The sequence below is a fragment of the Bos taurus genome, chromosome 1 (assembly GCF_002263795.3).
Source record: "Bos taurus isolate L1 Dominette 01449 registration number 42190680 breed Hereford chromosome 1, ARS-UCD2.0, whole genome shotgun sequence".
NCBI lineage: Eukaryota > Metazoa > Chordata > Mammalia > Artiodactyla > Bovidae > Bos > Bos taurus.
The window spans coordinates 18,625,125-18,641,889 of record NC_037328.1 but is presented as its reverse complement, the minus strand read 5'-3'; the positions used below and the strand labels follow the sequence as shown (position 1 = coordinate 18,641,889).

The 16,765-nt window shown below is 36.0% G+C and overlaps 1 protein-coding gene across 1 annotated transcript in view; it reads right to left on the bottom strand.

Moving 5' to 3' along the window:
- Positions 1 to 16,765, bottom strand: part of TMPRSS15 (transmembrane serine protease 15) — a 142,999-nt gene that overhangs the window by 69,086 nt on the left and 57,148 nt on the right. Inside the window, 4 exon segments of the mRNA NM_174439.2 lie at positions 5,894 to 6,029; positions 8,441 to 8,591; positions 8,901 to 9,006; positions 16,177 to 16,326. Of these exon segments, the coding sequence (NP_776864.1) occupies positions 5,894 to 6,029; positions 8,441 to 8,591; positions 8,901 to 9,006; positions 16,177 to 16,326 (543 nt within the window).

Here is a 16,765-nt window from a genome sequence, read left to right as displayed (position 1 = left end):
ATTAAATGTCTCTACATCTACAGCAGTGTCTTTTATCAGACTCTCTTGTTTAATCCCTCTTTCACAGGTCATCTGCCTTATTTATGTGGATCCTTCCAATTTATGTGCATTTTTCAAGCTTGTAGGTAATAATGTTCTTTGATTTGGGTTTTGTGATATGCACAATGGGACAGAGACAGTTACTGTGGCTCAAACTAGTATCATTACCAATATATCCTGTTCTGTAAGGTGATAGGGATTGGCCTAACTTATATGAACTCCTGGGACTGGCTTATCCAGAAACAAATGAGTTCAGCAGGAATAATAAAATCTTTCTAAAAACTCATTGTTTGCAAAATGTCCGTGCACATTGTCTCATCTGGAGAGAGAACACTGTGTGCAAAAGGAAGATGTGTTGTAGCTGGTGAAGTAAAACGGTTTCTCTGAGTTTCTCATCTTTTTGAGACTGGGTCTTCTCATATATAAACTAGACATATATTAGAGATTTTCAAGGTTGTTGTAAAAATCAGAAATAATTTGTGAAAAATGCCTGTCACATTCAGTACTCATTTTCAAAGCACCTCTGTGATATAGGTAATTACTATGACTTTTTCAGTTTTAAATGGGCAATCCAGACTTTGGAGGTATTCCATTAGTTGTTAATGCTGTGCACATTCAGTGAGTGTCAAGGCTTCAACTCAGTTAACCTCAAACTCATCTCACAGTATGTTACTGTCTCCTATTGGGTTGATTAAATGGAATCATTTTAACCATCTGGTCCAAGCCATAGGCAGGGTTTAGACTGCATCTCAGTAAATGGCACTTGGTGGGTAGGTGATATATACTTGATGGGTAGGTGACAAGGAGAAGGAGGACAGAGGGGAAGGTGGATGAGATCTCTAAAAAGTAAAGTCAATGATGAACAGATCTAGAAGGAAGAAAGCAGAGTATACAGGGTGCTGAAGAAGACATTGGAACCAAAAAACGTGGTAATTCAGAACAAGGGCAATTTCTTAAGAAAGTGGTAATTCAGAACTAGGGCAGTTTCTCCACTGAGAAAGGCTGAAGATACTTCGAGCTCCCAGGCAGCTGTCCCTTGGAAGCAAATCATCTCCTTGATTGTGTGACTCTTTGTCTTGCAAAATTTCCTGAAAAGGGATCCACTACAACCCCTCAACTCTTCCCCACATACAATGCGTGTAATCTTCTGTAATTCTAAGTGCCTCGAAATTCTTCCTTCAATCATCTAGGAAATGGATGGAAAGGGAGAATGTAACTACAGGACAAAAGTAACACTGCAGATTGAAGAAGGATGGTGGCGGGGAGGAAGCCAGCTCTTCCTACTTTGTAAGTTTAGCCATACCCAGTGTGGCGGCTAGGGATGCTGCTGTTTAAACATCATTGTCATTTCCTCTTCAAGGAACAGGAAAATTTCTAAATTGTATACTCCTCATACAGTAAATAGTCAAAATTTTGGAGAATGCATTGCTTGTTCACCTCTCTGAACATTTGACAGTACGTTATATTATATGTAGATGAGTACATAGGACTTAAATACACGATCAGAACTAAAATGCTGTTAAGTGTATTGTTAAGTCTGTCAGGGCAGGCAGTTGACTTAGCATTTCTCTTCTGAATAGTAATCTTGGAAAATTCAACAATTTGAAGTACTTTTAAAATAATAAAATCCTTAAGAAGTACTTTTTGAAATACATTTCAAATGTAATTTTATATCATATAACTGATCAATAAGTATCTCTGTTCATTGGCCTTATAAGATGCGTATCAGTTACTTCTGGTATATAAATGACTGTAAGAAATTGGCAAAGGCACTTTCAGCCATTCTAAACATGATGACACAGTTGATTTTAATGGTAGTGTTGCTATAGTAGAGATGTAGCATGTGCTTAATAGAGGAGCCAAAGACTCATGAAATGTAATTCTGGAGATCAAGGTCCTGCTGTGTCATATAATAAGCCATCTCCACACAGAGAATGAGAGTCAAATAGCCTCTTGATATGGGGAACCCTATTCAGTTACGGTTGTTAAACTTTCCCATTTTTCCTTTTTTTGGAGCTGTTCTCTCAAAGACTTGTTTTCTGATTAAGTTCTTCCTATGCCAGTAGGGATCTTCACTGCATGCAATATGTAAATAATATGCAGTATTTTGCAAAGTGGTTGTCAGGGATAGATATTTTCCTTGAGGCACGTCATTTTTAATCCATGCTTAAACCTCTAACATAAATGAGATATGTGTCAATGTGGAGGCATTTACTGTATGGTGGAAAACAGGAGAGTCAGGCCTTCACTTACAATAAAAGGGTTCAAATTAAAGTTATTTCTGACAAGATATTTCAAGCAAGAAATAAGGGTGATAAAAATAGGTTTCTGATGGCTACTTTTATGTAGGGAAATAATAGGTGCAGTTTAAGAAATACTACTCACATTGATATTTGAATATGTTCAAAGGGGCTAATTTTTAAAATTAGGAATTTTCTTGTAATCATAGTAATACATAAGTCCTACAATATTACAGACAACATTTTAAAAGATTAGGTTGCTATATAAAAAGAAAATTTGGAGTTCAGTCAAAATTTTTATTTCCATTCACAGGTTATAGTGATCAGTCATGATATAAATATTTTTATTATATTTGTGGCAATAAAGGTCAATTTTTATTCCCAGTGATTTTCATTTTATTTATAATTAATAGCAATCTAGCCAATAATAGATCTAGTAAGTAGGCTGTTTTGAAGGTAAAAGAATAAAACAATAGAATAGTCAAAAACACTGATAGGAGCTTAGCAAATTTGGAATTTGCTAAGAGTTTGAATATTGAATCATACTAATGATATAAAAGCCAAGCAGATCTACATGACCATCAATTATAAAATAATTGAATAGTTACTAATTCATTTCACATGAATAACAAGAGTCAAAGATTATTTAGCTCTAAGTATAATATCCATTCTGAAGGAGATCAGCCCTGGGATTTCTTTGGAAGGAATGATGCTAAAGCTGAAACTCCAGTACTTTGGCCACCTCATGGGAAGAGTTGACTCATTGGAAAAGACTCTGATGCTGGGAGGGATTGGGGGCAGGAGGATAAGGGGACGACGGAGGATGAGATGGCTGGATGGCATCACTGACTCGATGGACATGAGTCTGAGTGAACTCCGGGAGTTGGTGATGGACAGGGAGGCCTGGCACGCTGCCATTCATGGGGTTGCAAAGAGTTGGACACGACTGAAGCGACTTAGCAGCAGCAGCAGCAGCAGCAGCAGCAGCATACTATTTAGTGGGTTTCCCAGGTGGCGCTGATGGTAAAGAACCCGCCTGCCAAGGCAGGGTTTGCAAGAGATGCGGGTTCAATCCCTGGGTCGGGGAAAATACCCTGGAGAAGGAAATGGCAATCCACTCTAGTATTCTTGCCTGGAGAATCCCGTAGACAGAGGAGCTTCCTATAGACAGAGGAGCCTGGCAGGCTACAGTCATAGGGGCACAAAGAGTGGGACAGGGCTGAAGTGACTTAGCACGCACGCATGCATACTATTTAGTAAGGACTTGTGATGAATCATTCTGATTGTGTTGCAAGTTGGCATTATATTTGTGTAATGGAATGTTTACTTTTTAAAATGTTCTCAATATAGTCCCCATATTTAAATTACTTGTGCTAATGTCACAGGGCAAAAATGATAGAGCTGATGTAGCAGCAAGTGATAAAAATAGAAGGAAAAAAAAAAAAGAAGAAAAATCCCTGCAGTTTGGAAAACTGAACTTGTATTTCCCGAAACAGGGCACAACCTGAATCCCTAGAAACAACAGAGAAAAATGGCTTTAGCTAGTCAGTTACTCGACTGGCAATATTTTCTTATTTAAATGCTCTCTAAGAGCCAAAGAAAAGACTATTAGGCAGTCAGCCATGGTTTCTTTTGTTTCTGCTTAAACAAATCACTGATCTGGAACCAGAAAAGCTCTGCTCAAATAAGAATTTCACTGAACCAATTGAAAATGGCATTTGAATGAAATTGTTCAGAATGCATTTGATGGTAATTAACATTTTTTGCTGTGCTAAATATTGCCCTGAAGTGAACCATTTGGAAACTGGAACAGATACACTCTGGGCAAATTCTAAAGTTTATATTTTAAAATCAGATGAATTATTCTACCGTTATAATTTCAGTATGGTGAAAATATGCAGGTATATCATGCTTCCTTGACATTGAGGTATTATATTTTTCTCTTTCATGTTGGAATAGATTAAGTGGACTGTGCATTACACAGATAAAGTTTTAATACAAAAAATTAAAGTTTTATTTATATATGTATGATTTTATAGATAAAAGTTATTTCAAAGTTTTCTCAAATTTTTTATTTTGTATAGTGATGAAATTTGGCTACTTTTAAAATATCAATTCTATGAAACTATGTTATTTTCACCTAGAAAAGTTTTCTTCTTGACAACTTATTGAGGAATAGAGAAACAAGCTAACAGAAAAGATTGTGAAGAAGGTCTGTTTTTTAAATGATTGCACTATCAAAATAGCAAGATGTTGGTAATGCTTGGTATCCATAGCAATTATGTATCAAATCAGCAATGATTTTAATGATTGTAATACTTTTTGCAGAAAAAAGTTTTATATAATAGACCAGAAGAGTGTGAGACACCTTTACAAAATCAAGTGAGATAATTATTTTTGAACAATGTTGTGGAGCCCAAATTATTGGTTTCAGATTGATATTTTCTCTATGGCTAGCCCCACAATGATTTGCAAGCTTTATTTCTGGTATTAAAATTTTGTTTAGCAGAAATGTTTTTGTTACCAAAAGTAACAAACAGCTGAGAAAGAGAGAGATACAGAGAGAGAGGCTTTAGTTTATACCTAACAGTATTTATTGATGATCTATATATGCAATATTAAGAACCAGACAACAGTGAAGCAAAGGTGATTAAGATCCAGAGTTTGGCATCAAGAACACAATTTTGGAGGCAATATTATTATATGGAAATGACTGAGCATGCATACATACAGAAACACTTGGTATTTTCCTTCTTTTGTTTCAACTTTTTTGTGTCATTCTGTTGCTTGATCTTAGTGCTTCCTTGAAGCTTTTTCCAGCTCACACTCTCTTCTCCAAAGTACTCTACCATTTAAGTCTCTCATGTACTAATTTTAGGGGCACATAGTTAGATGTTGATTTTTGTATTTATTAATTTATAAATTAATATTATATGGATTTTTCTTTCATGTAGTAGTGGTTATTGATATATCTTACATTTTCTTATGAAGTGCTTTGTATGCAATATTTATAAAATTTGAATGACTATTTCAAATATTGAAGAATTTATGTAATGCATACATGCACCAAGCACTGTGTGCACGCTAAGTCGCTTCAGTCATGTCTGACTCTGTGTGATCCTATGGACTGTAGCCCACCAGGCTCCTCTGTCTATGGGATTCTCCAGGCAAGAATACTGGAGTGAGTTGCCATGCCCTCCTCCAGGGGATCTTTCTGACTAGGGATCAAATTTGAGTCTCTTACTTTTCCTGCATTGGCAGATTTTTTTTTTTTTTTTTACCACTAAGGCCACTTGGGAAGCCCCACACCTAGCATTAGGTTGTATTAAATTGAAAACAAAATGGCAATCAGCACCTAAATTATTTTCAAAAATGAAAATGTACTAAAATTATCATAAACATGAAGCATAACAGGATGCACAGCATTATTTCATTGGTGATCTATATTTAATGTGTAATATTTTACTAGTTTCTGTTTTACTTATATTTTAAAGTTTCTGATTTTCAGTGAAAAGACAGCACTATGGCAAGATAATAAAAAAATAAATCAGAGAGAGATCTACCTGGAAATACTAATAACCTAATTAGGGAAAACACATGTTAAGGTTACTTACTGGGAAGTTCTGGTGGAGGAGTTGGGACTAAAGTTGGTTCTGGATAGACACTCACATTACAAATCCCATATGTTAGGCTAATGTCATCCAATGCTATATCACTCAGGATCTGGTTTTTAAACCCATAGAAAGAAACCTGTAATTCAGAGAGGTACATAAAATGATTCCACTTTAATCTTTTCTGATTGATTCTTCTTGTAGCCCAGTATTCTCTGGAGAATCAATACGGTCATGTCCAAGTAAATGTGGACAAGTTATCACACAGTGAAATACTGTTTTTCAAGATCCTTCGGCTGAGCCCAGCTCCCTAACTATGTGTTTACGGTGGTCTAAATTTTTGCTAGTGTCTTCTTTCTGTGTTAGGCAATATCGTCACAATTTCTCTATGTCTCTAGCTCTTTCTTTCATGATATTGTCATGCTCCATTGTACTCTGTCACATATACACATCATCTTGCATGGACAGCAACCTTATTCTAGGTTCTTTCCACAACATTGTTAAAAATCCAGGTAGCTGTCTGCCTTCCTAGAGCATACAACCCTGAAGAGATTAGAAGTCACGCTGTTATGTCCAATTCTTTGCAATCTCTTGGACTATACAGTCCATGTAGAAGTCACGCTGTTATGTCCAATTCTTTGCAATCTCTTGGACTATACAGTCCATGGAATTTTCCAGGCTAGAATACTGGAGTGGGTAGCCTTTCTCTTCTTCAGGGGATATTTCCAACCCAGTATTGAACCAGGGTGTCCTGCATTGCAGGTGGCTTCTTTACCAACTGAGCTATCAGAGAAATCCCTGGAGCATAACACCCTGAAGAGAAGACACATTGATTAGGTAATTTAAAAGAGAGAAGAAGAAAACAAGAGAAAATATAAATATGATATAGTTATTAAGAGCCAGGTAGTGGCTCTAGTGGTAAAGAATCTGCCAACGCAGGAGACACAAGAGAGTTAGATTCCTGGGCTGAGAAGATCCCCTGGAGTGGGGAATGCCTGCTGGTACTGGTCATAATTGACCTGGGAAGTTTGTGTGAGATACATTACAAAGGTGATAACCAGAGGACACAGACCCAGACCTGGGAGAAAGGCCCAGTGTTCAGATGAAACATATTAGGTTCTTAAGAACAGTGGGTATTTTTGATGGACTTTGTTGGATCCTCTCCTGTCTGGGAAAGGAAAGACATAAACTGAACACCTGATGTGCTATTTGCTATGCAAGGTGCATTGTATGCATTATATTATTTAATTTTTCTGACACTAAATTGAATTTACAGTCATCTATTCACTCATTTGTTCACTCATTATACCTACTTCAATATACAATCATCTATTCACTTGTTAGTTCATTCATTCTACCTACTTCATGGTAGACACTACTCCATGTAAGAATTATCTTTTCCTTTCAGATACACACAAGCTGAATGTCAAAAAGAATACAGTAACTTTTTTAAGATTTTGTAACTGAAGTGGCAAAGCCAAGGTGTAAATATTTCTAGAACTCAGTCCTCTCACTCTGCCTGATGAAAAAGTGGATGCAGTTTTGTGACTTTTAAGACTCTCCATGTGTTGCCCAAGATTTAGTTACTGCCATACTTATCTTTCTGTTTTTGCCATCTTTTCATTCCTTCATGTTCCATTTTCCTTTACCTTCCTTGAACTGTCAGAAAATTAAGGTGGAAAAGAAAACTTTACAGAATTATAGAATCAGAAGAAAGAGGATAAGGAAAAAGGATAGGGGGAAAAAAAAAGAAAGCTAAGAAAGCTGGGAGGAATACAAATGAGAGTCATTGATTATTGCCTGCTTTTTATCAAGTCACAGAAAAGCACGAATCTTCACTAATGACAATGTCTGTCCAAACATCTTCTGAAAGTTATACTCTTGTATCTGAAATTGCCCAGTTAAAACATTCTTAATTTGGTCAAGCTATTAGCTTATATGATCCTATATTTTAATTGCAAACACCCTTGGGAAGAGAATACATTAAGCTGTTACGTGAAAAATTAATTCACCCTAAAGTGAAATAAATGATCAGAGACTTCCCAATGATACAGCTCATAGAACTTGTCTCTAGAGGAAATATATGGCGATTAAGTTAGAATGTGGCAGCATGTGGGGATACTGGTGGGTGTGGATGTTCTAACAGCAAAAGATGATTCCCTAGAAAAGTGTAGGGGTCATTTAGGTGGTGGTCTTGAAAAGTTGGAAAACCTAGTTAGGCAGTGGATTAGGAAGACATGGTTGACTTGTGCTAGAAAGTTGCTGAAGAAAGCTGAAATATCCTTCAAGTTTTCTGTGAATTTTATGGCTCATTATAAGTAGTACTTCCATGTAGTAAATTGTTCCTCAGTAAGTGGTTTTTAATGTCAGTGAATAATTGAAAATAGGGGAACTCAAATATAAAAAAAAAAAGAGAGAGAAAGATCAGGAAAGAAGAGAAAACGACTTAGCTATACCCAGAAAGTAAATTGTTTTTCACATATCACCATAAACTATAATTGTATCACCATTTTGTAATACAAATACATGGTTATAAAGTGTTTTGCCCACCTTAAATTCCACTGTTTCATTTAATGTTACTTGTCCATAGTTCCAATTTTGTCCATAATTTCCTTCTTTTTGGAAAATTGTCTTCTCCATGTTTTGGTCACTGCTGATATTAATGCTTAGTTTGTAAACATTTTCACCATACATATAATACCTAATTTGGAAACAAGCAAAAATTAATCAATTCCTAGAACACTAGAAAAAAAAATATACATATATTCACATATATGTAGATATATTCGGATTATTCTAAATCTTTCACTCAATTACCTCTTTTCTTTTGGGTAAAGGAGCTGCTAGAGAAAAGAAAGTTTTTAGTATTTGCTACTTTATTAATGGGAAAAGTAATGACTAATGCATTAAAACTTGGGGCAACATCTTAGTAAAATTTGAGCTTGGCAATGTAAGAAAAGCAACATCACTTATTAAATAAGATGTTACTTAACATGTGTCTATAACATACCAGAAACTAAGGCAGGCTTGTTCAGGAGTGGGATCTAAAGGGAGAGTTAAAAGTCCTACTCTTTCTCGTCTTCCTCCTGGTCCAGTTGGGGTGGAAATGTAAAATCCTGTAAAAAACAACAAAAAATATTTTGCTTCACTTAAATATTAGCAACTTTTTTGGTTGTGCTTTCCTTCTATATAATTTATAAGCAGGAAAGCACAACTTTAACATGAAAATATAAGAAACATGTTTAGGTAGAATGGAAAGGAGCTATATTAGAAGCCAGAAGGCAACTTCCATAATCAATTGTTATTTAAGAAAGTCACTTCTCAATTTAGGACTTCCCAATAGCCTTGAACAGGAACGTCCCTAAGGATATAACAAAATCTAAGTTACTAAGAGTTCACATGACTGTTTCATCTTATTACTTTGAGAAAATACCACTTTAGCTCCAATTTATTAGATGTTTTGAGTATTCACTCCTGTAGAGACAATAGGACCATGAAGATATTTAGATATGCTGATGGACTAACTCACTTAAGGTAAGTACTTAAATGCAAATTCCAAGGGAAAGTTCAATTCCTTCTACTGGAGTTTCCCTTACAATTGTAACTGTCACTAATTTTTGAGGTCATTTAAGTCTAATTAACATCTTGAGAAAATCCTTTTTGGTCTTTCGAACTAGATGTGACTCTTGAATTCTTAGTTACGCTTGTACTTCTCTGATGTCACTTAGAGTATTCCATCGTGTATTATATTTATATTCATATGTGCTGTTAAAAACTTGTTAGAAGTTTGGATAAAAGAAAGACATTTGGTACATTTTCTTAATTCTCTGTGTGGATTAGCTAAATATTATTTAATATATTCATGCTACATTAAATTGGCTTTTTATTTTAAAATTTATTAAAGTACTACACAATTGAAATGATTAAATAGGTATCTTCCACAACCCTACGGGGAATTATAGGTTAAATGATAATTCTTTTAAAATATCTTTGAGAGTTCTTGGAATTAACCTCAAGAGTCAGCTTCAAAATTTGTAAGTTAAGCATTCAGTGAGTTTTTGTGAGCCATTTGGTTTCTCCTACAACGTCCATCTAGCCTTTTATTCTGCTTATTTCTTCATGAACTGAACCTAACCTCTGCCCCTCCAACACTCCAACCTCCAAAGAAGTCGTAACACTACTTCACTTCTTCTCTTTGGAAGAGAAGTAGTACTGGATGTTGATGTAGAGACAGCAGAGATTGCAGAGAGAGTAGAACTTTCTGGAAAACTAGAGGGCCCTCTCAACTAAGAATCACTTTGTGAGTTTGTGGGTGCATATAAAATTAACTGAATCTGGTAGATAAATATCAAAAGTTTTAGATTGAGAATGGTGCAAATTCAGCCAGGTTCTCTCAATATTAAAGAGCAACATTATTTTCTGAAATTCAACATCACAGGAAAAATAAGGAAATAAGGACAATTTTACTTTGAAACATTGAAATTACTCTTATTTTAGAATAGGTTTATAGGCTAAATAAAATGCAGATATCCCCAAGACTTAACATACTTTTGAAAATTGAATCTATAACTATTTTCCTCTTTGGCATAATATTTAGAACAGTATCACAGCCAATTTGTTTCTGTTGAATGTTTCTGTGGTATGCAAAGAAAATAGTTATGATACCTAATATGCATAAAGCATTTTTCATATGCCAGGCATTTTCCTAAGATTTTAAAAAACATATTAATTTAATGTTCATAATATTCCTCCAAAGTCAGGTTCTATTATCATCAACCCACTTTCCAGATGAGGAAACTGAGATAGATGATGAAATGATTGATGATGACGAGTCATCTAACAGAGTAGATTTAAATGGCAGAGCTCAAATGTAAACCTAGCTATGACTTTAGGGTCTCTATTTGAATGATTCTTACTACTATACAGTGCTAGCTAACCCCCAAGTGTTGGAATGATTATGATTTCATTGAGAAAAGCCAACAAAAAATACTTTCTTCATCTCTTCTAGCTCTTTTGTGACTCCTCCATTTCTGAAAATTTTATGTTACTCATCTCATATCCCTGAATGTTCTGGAAAAATGGGTCTCTGCTGAGCACCCCAAGCTGCTGCCCTGAATCAGCACCAATGTCTCCACCAGTTGCTTTTGTTTCTAAGAAGAACAGAGAAACGGAGCATTGACAATACAGAGATTTCAAAGCAGGTGCTCCACTAGGAGAAACTTCTTCAGAAAGACTTGGAGAGTTAAGGGTCTTAGCTATTCTTCCCTAAAGCAATGTTAATTCCAAGTTTATCTGTTTCATTTAGGCCTACCTGTCATTTAAAGTGAAAGTAAAGAACAAAAAACATCCTGCATGGATAAGAGGAACAGCAGGAAAGATTTAATTCCCTTCCATCTCAGAGGCAGGATGTCTGACACATAAAAAGCAAGCTGGAAGAAAAATACCCCTTGGAGGGGAATGACTGCTAGATTATGAAATCACCGGTATGAGACTTGGGAAGGACCTATTAAGGCCTCTCATCCGTTCTTATTACACTGCTGCCTCTGGTGGGCTCTCAACTGCTCTGACTCATCTCACTTTAAATAACTCCTGCTTCACAACCTTCTCCTGAGACTGCATTTCCAACCCGACTATTTAAAACCTCCACCTGACATTCAACCTGTCTCACTTTGGTCAGTTTCATCTTATTTCTTTTGTGATTTAATCTGTTGGCAAGCCTAAATCATTTTTCTCCCCTAATGTACTTATAGTCTTCAAATATCAGTAGAATGATTTTTCTCTCTTATTATGATGACATAAAAGGAGAAAATGATAATTTGAACATCAAAGATTTCGACTACATAAAAGCCATCTGTCAGAGTCAATGGATATAGGTGCTTTCTGTACTTTCCTCTAACTACTTTCCAAGTGTGAGAGAGAATTTTTTTTTTTATTATAGTTAAGGAAAAAAAAATGGTCAAATTATTTGACTGTTTTAGGTCAGGATTCTCTAGAGAGTTGGGGGTGATTATCACTTTGGGGTTAGTCTTCAACTGTGCAGATTACTAATTATCCCTAGGGGACCAGGCTGTGGGAAATCACTGATTCAAAGGAGAATAATTATGCATAAGACGATGCATGTCATAATATTTAGTTTTAAGCATGCAAGTCTAATGAGATTGGCCATCTATGCAGAGCATATATATATTTTTTTATCCATAGGGTCACACTGGTTAACTAATTTAGCAGGATCCTGTTAACATTATTTTTAGATTATATCCAGAATCTGACCTCATATGGCCACATGTGAGTCCCATGGCCTCTTTTCTGGATTAAGTGACAACTTTTCATTGGTCTCCTTGACAACTCTCTTGCCCTTCCATAAACTATTCTACCAATCAAAGTGAATCTTCTCCTTCCTACACTTAAATGTCAGTGGCTCCTCATGTCACTGGGGAAAAGGGCAGAGCCATGGAAGACTCATTATTATCTGAATCCCATTGGCCCTATAGATTCTATTTCAGCAATGCTGGTTTCCTGGCTTTCCTTCATGCAGGTCAGGCATGCGTCCTTCAGAGCCTTTACTCTGTGTGTTTCCTATGCCTGGGGTAATCTGTATGTCCCTTAAAGTTTTGATTCAAGTATCACTTATTGTTTCAATGAGACTCAACCTAATGACTATATTTTAATTTGCAGAAACACCTCAACATCTGCCCTCCCCACTGGCCTTACCAAGCTCTGTATTTTCCCCTAAGTACTCATTAACATTAAACAGACGCCCAAAATGTAATGATTTGTGATGCATAGTGCTTATTTCCTGTTTTCCTTTGCTATAAAATGTGTTCCGTAAGAGAAGAAAATCTGGTTTCTTTTATTCACAGATACATCCAGAGGTCTTGACTCAAGAAAATACTTCTTAAATAAGGGAGTGAATGAATGCTTCGAGTGGGAGTTTCAATGATTTCTTAGAGAAATAGATCAAAAGCAGTCACATTCCTGTTAAGAAATGCTTCATGAACTGTAATTTGTGTGAACTGTATTTTGTTATCCTGGGGTGCATTTTCTAAGGAAGTGCTCAGGCTATTTTTATGTTATAAGCAATTTCATATAGTCAATCACTTATTTAAAAATGACTTATTGAGTCAAAACTGTAGACATTCACTCATTAATTTAAAATAATTTTACATGTTAGTTATATTCTGGCACTGAAAATGCACTAGCATCTCAAAGATGAAAAAGACAAGGTTCTTGTTCCTGAAGAGAACATTGTGATGAAAAGAAACAAACAAGTAAGCAGATAAAAGGTCATGTGATAGGAAAAATAAAAGAGGTGCTTTAAAGCTTAATGGAAAGGAAGATTTTAATTTGGAAGTTCCAGAAAGGCTTTGTAGAAATTGTGATGTGTGATCCCAGTCCTCAATACCTAGAACCATGTTTAGTTAAAAGAAGCATTTAATATGTGTTTTTTGAATTGAATTGAAATCTCAATAGTAAAATGTATTATAGGATTGATTTTGTCTAAGAAAATCATCTAAAGGCATGAATTTCTATTCTGTCCTTTTTGTAATTTTCTTTGTTTTTTAAATGGGCTTCCCTGGTAGCTCACCAGGTAAGATCAAAAGCAATGCACCTGCATTGCTTTTTTGAATTGAATCCACCTGTAATGCAGGAGACTCCAGTTCGACTCCTGGGTCTGGAAGATCTGCTGGAGAAGGGATAGGCTACCCACCCCAGTATTCTTGAGCTTCCCTGGTGGCTCAGCTGGTAAAGAATCCACCTGCAATGTGGAGACCTGGGTTCTATCCCTGGATTGGGAAGATTCCCTGGAGAAGGGAAAGGCTACCTACTCCAGTATTCTGGCCTGGAGAATTCCATGGACTCCATGGGGTTGCAAAGAGTTGGACATGATTGAGCAACTTTCACTTTACTTTGTAAGATCCATATTACATCTGGATTTGTAGTTAGATCTACTTCTGCTTCATTGACAATGCTAAAGCCTTTGATTGCATGGATCACAAAAAACTGTAGAAAATCCTTAAAGCGATGGGAATAACAGACCATCTACATATCTCCTGAGAAACCTGTGTGCAGGTCAAGAAACAACAGACAGGGCATGGAACAACAGATTGGTTCAAAATTGGGAAAGGAGTATGGCAAGGCTGTATATTGTCACCTTGCTTATTTAACATATACGCAGAGTAAATCACTGAAATGCTGGGCTGGATGAATCACAAGCTGAAATCAGACTCTTGGGAGAAATATTAATAACCTCAGTTAGGCAGACAATATAATTCTAATGGCAGAAAGTGAAGAGGAGCTAACAAACTTCTTGGTGAGGGTTAAAGAGGAAAGTGAAAAAGCTGGTTTAAAGCTCAACATTCAAAAAACTATTAATATCATGCATCCAGTTCCATCATTTCATGGCAAATGGCAGGAAAAAAGGTGGAAGCAGTGACAGATTTTATTGTCTTGGGCTTCAAAATCACTGAGGACAGTGACTACAGTCATGAAATTAAAAGACACTTTCTCCTTGGAAGGAAAGCTATGACAAATCGTGACAACATATTAAAAAGTAGAGACATAACTTTGCCTAAAAAGTCCATCTAGTCAAAGCTATGGTTTTTGCATATTGTATGGATATGAGAGTTGGACGATAAAGAAAGCTGAGTACCAAAAAACTGATGCTTTTAAATTGTGGTGATGGAGGACTCTTCAGAGTCTCTTTGACAGAAAGGAGATCAAACCAGTTGATCCTAAAGGAAATCAATCCTGAATATTTATTGTAAAGACTGATGCTGAAGTTGAAGTTCCAATACTTTGGCCACCTGATGTGAAGAGCTGACTCATTAGAAAAAGACCCTGATGCTGGGAAAAAATAAAGGCAAAAGGAGAAGGGGGTGACAGAGGATGAGATGGTTAGATGCAACTCAATGGACATGAATCTCAGCAAACTCTGAGAGACAGTGAAGAACAGAGAAGGCTGATGTGTTGCAGACCATGGGGTAGAAGGGAGTCAGACACAACTTAGCGACTGAACAACAATAACAAATATTATGAATACATGCATCCAAGGGATATGTAGTTGGTCTCTTCACTACAAGTTCCTTATTCCTTAATAATCCCCAATAATTTCTGGTGTTCTCAGTCAAATTTTATTATCTTAATGTTAATGTTTCCACCTGAAATCCAGTTCTAATATCTCACTTATGTGACAAATATACTTACAAAACATCACCTTTCCCTTCAGTTCAGTTCAGTTCAGTCGCTGTTGTGTCTGATTCTTTGCGACCCCATGGACTGCAGCGGGCCAGGCTTCCCTGTCCATCACCAACTCCCGGAGTTTACCCAAACTCATGTCCATTGAGTCGGTGATGCTATCCAACCATCTCATCCTCTAGGACCAGGCTTTAGAATCAGATCTTCCATAGTTTTTCTGTTATGGTCTGAATGGTGGTCTCCCTCCTGCCCCTAATATGCTGAAACCCTAAACCCCAATGTGATGAGAGTGGAAATGGGTCCTTTGGAGGGTAATCTTTTCATGAAGGTGAGCCCTCATGATGGTATAAGTGATCTTGTAAAAAGAGACAGGACAGATCTCTCTCTTACATTCTCTCTCTCTGCTACATGAGGATATAGTAAGAAGGCTGGTGTCGGTGAACCAAAAGGAGGGCTCTCATCAGAACCAGACCATGCTGGCATCCTGACTTCGGACTTCCTGTCTTCAGAATTGTGAAAAATAAATATTGATTGTTTAAGAAAACCAATCTCTAGAATTCAGTTATAGCAGCCTGAACAGTCTAAGAAGGCTTATCAGAAGTAAACCTGCCTCGTTATCTGTATTTCAAGATGGTATGATATTGATCTATTGAAAAGTCTTAAAACTAATTTCAGCAAAGCTGCAAGGCACAAGGTCAATATGCAAAATCAACTGGATTTCTATACACTAGCAATGAACAACGAGAAAATGAAATTAAGGCATAGTAGACCAAAGTTCAGAAAAGTTAATTACCTCCCACAAGTCCACTTAGTTAATAATAAGTGGCAAATCTAGAGTGACAACACAAGTCTCTTTGTCTCTAATGGCCTGTGTTCTTTTCAACATTTTGTGAATATATAAGGTAAAAAAATATATTTCTTGAAATACTTTTACTTGCCTAATTGATACCATTTTCAGTTAAATTCATTTTATTAGGAATGATTAAAAAAATCTGAAGAAAAAAGGTCTTGCATTTAATACTGCTCAATTTGAACTGTGGAATAAGATGCCATAGTTTTTTCTTGGTTTCTGAACTAAATATGAATTATACCTGACTCATTGCCAAAAGTGTGGTCAAAAGTTGGTCCAGTAGATGGAGGAAAGGTGCTTCCCTGAGTCCTTTCCCACTCATTGTCATCATTTAGATCCTGGATCCAGAAACAGAAGCCATCTTCAAAATTACAGTTGATTTTCTCATAATCTGTAAATTAAAAATTTGCTTCAAATTGAGTCAACAATATGACTAATTATAATAGATTGAATTGAAAATAATATATACTCATACAGTTTATAATCAAGTGGCATGCACAGAATTATTTTTCTTAATTAATGCTGGCTGTTTGATTTAGTTAAAAAAAAAAAACAAACAAACACCAGCTTTTGTTGCCAACAGTGTTAATATGTTTCTTATGCCGCATTAGGGCTTTAGCCAAGACAAGCCTTTCGTTCTTATTGTTCTTTAAATTTTATAGCTTACCTCTGTTGACTTACCTGCATAAACTTTGTCCCCATTTTTTTCTCCCCCTATCTATTTACTAAATTTAATACTCTGGTCAAAACTGAATTGATGTGGAACATTCTCACGATTAGTTTTATGCTAATTTTAAATCTTTGAATACTTGCAGTATATAAAAGTTTGA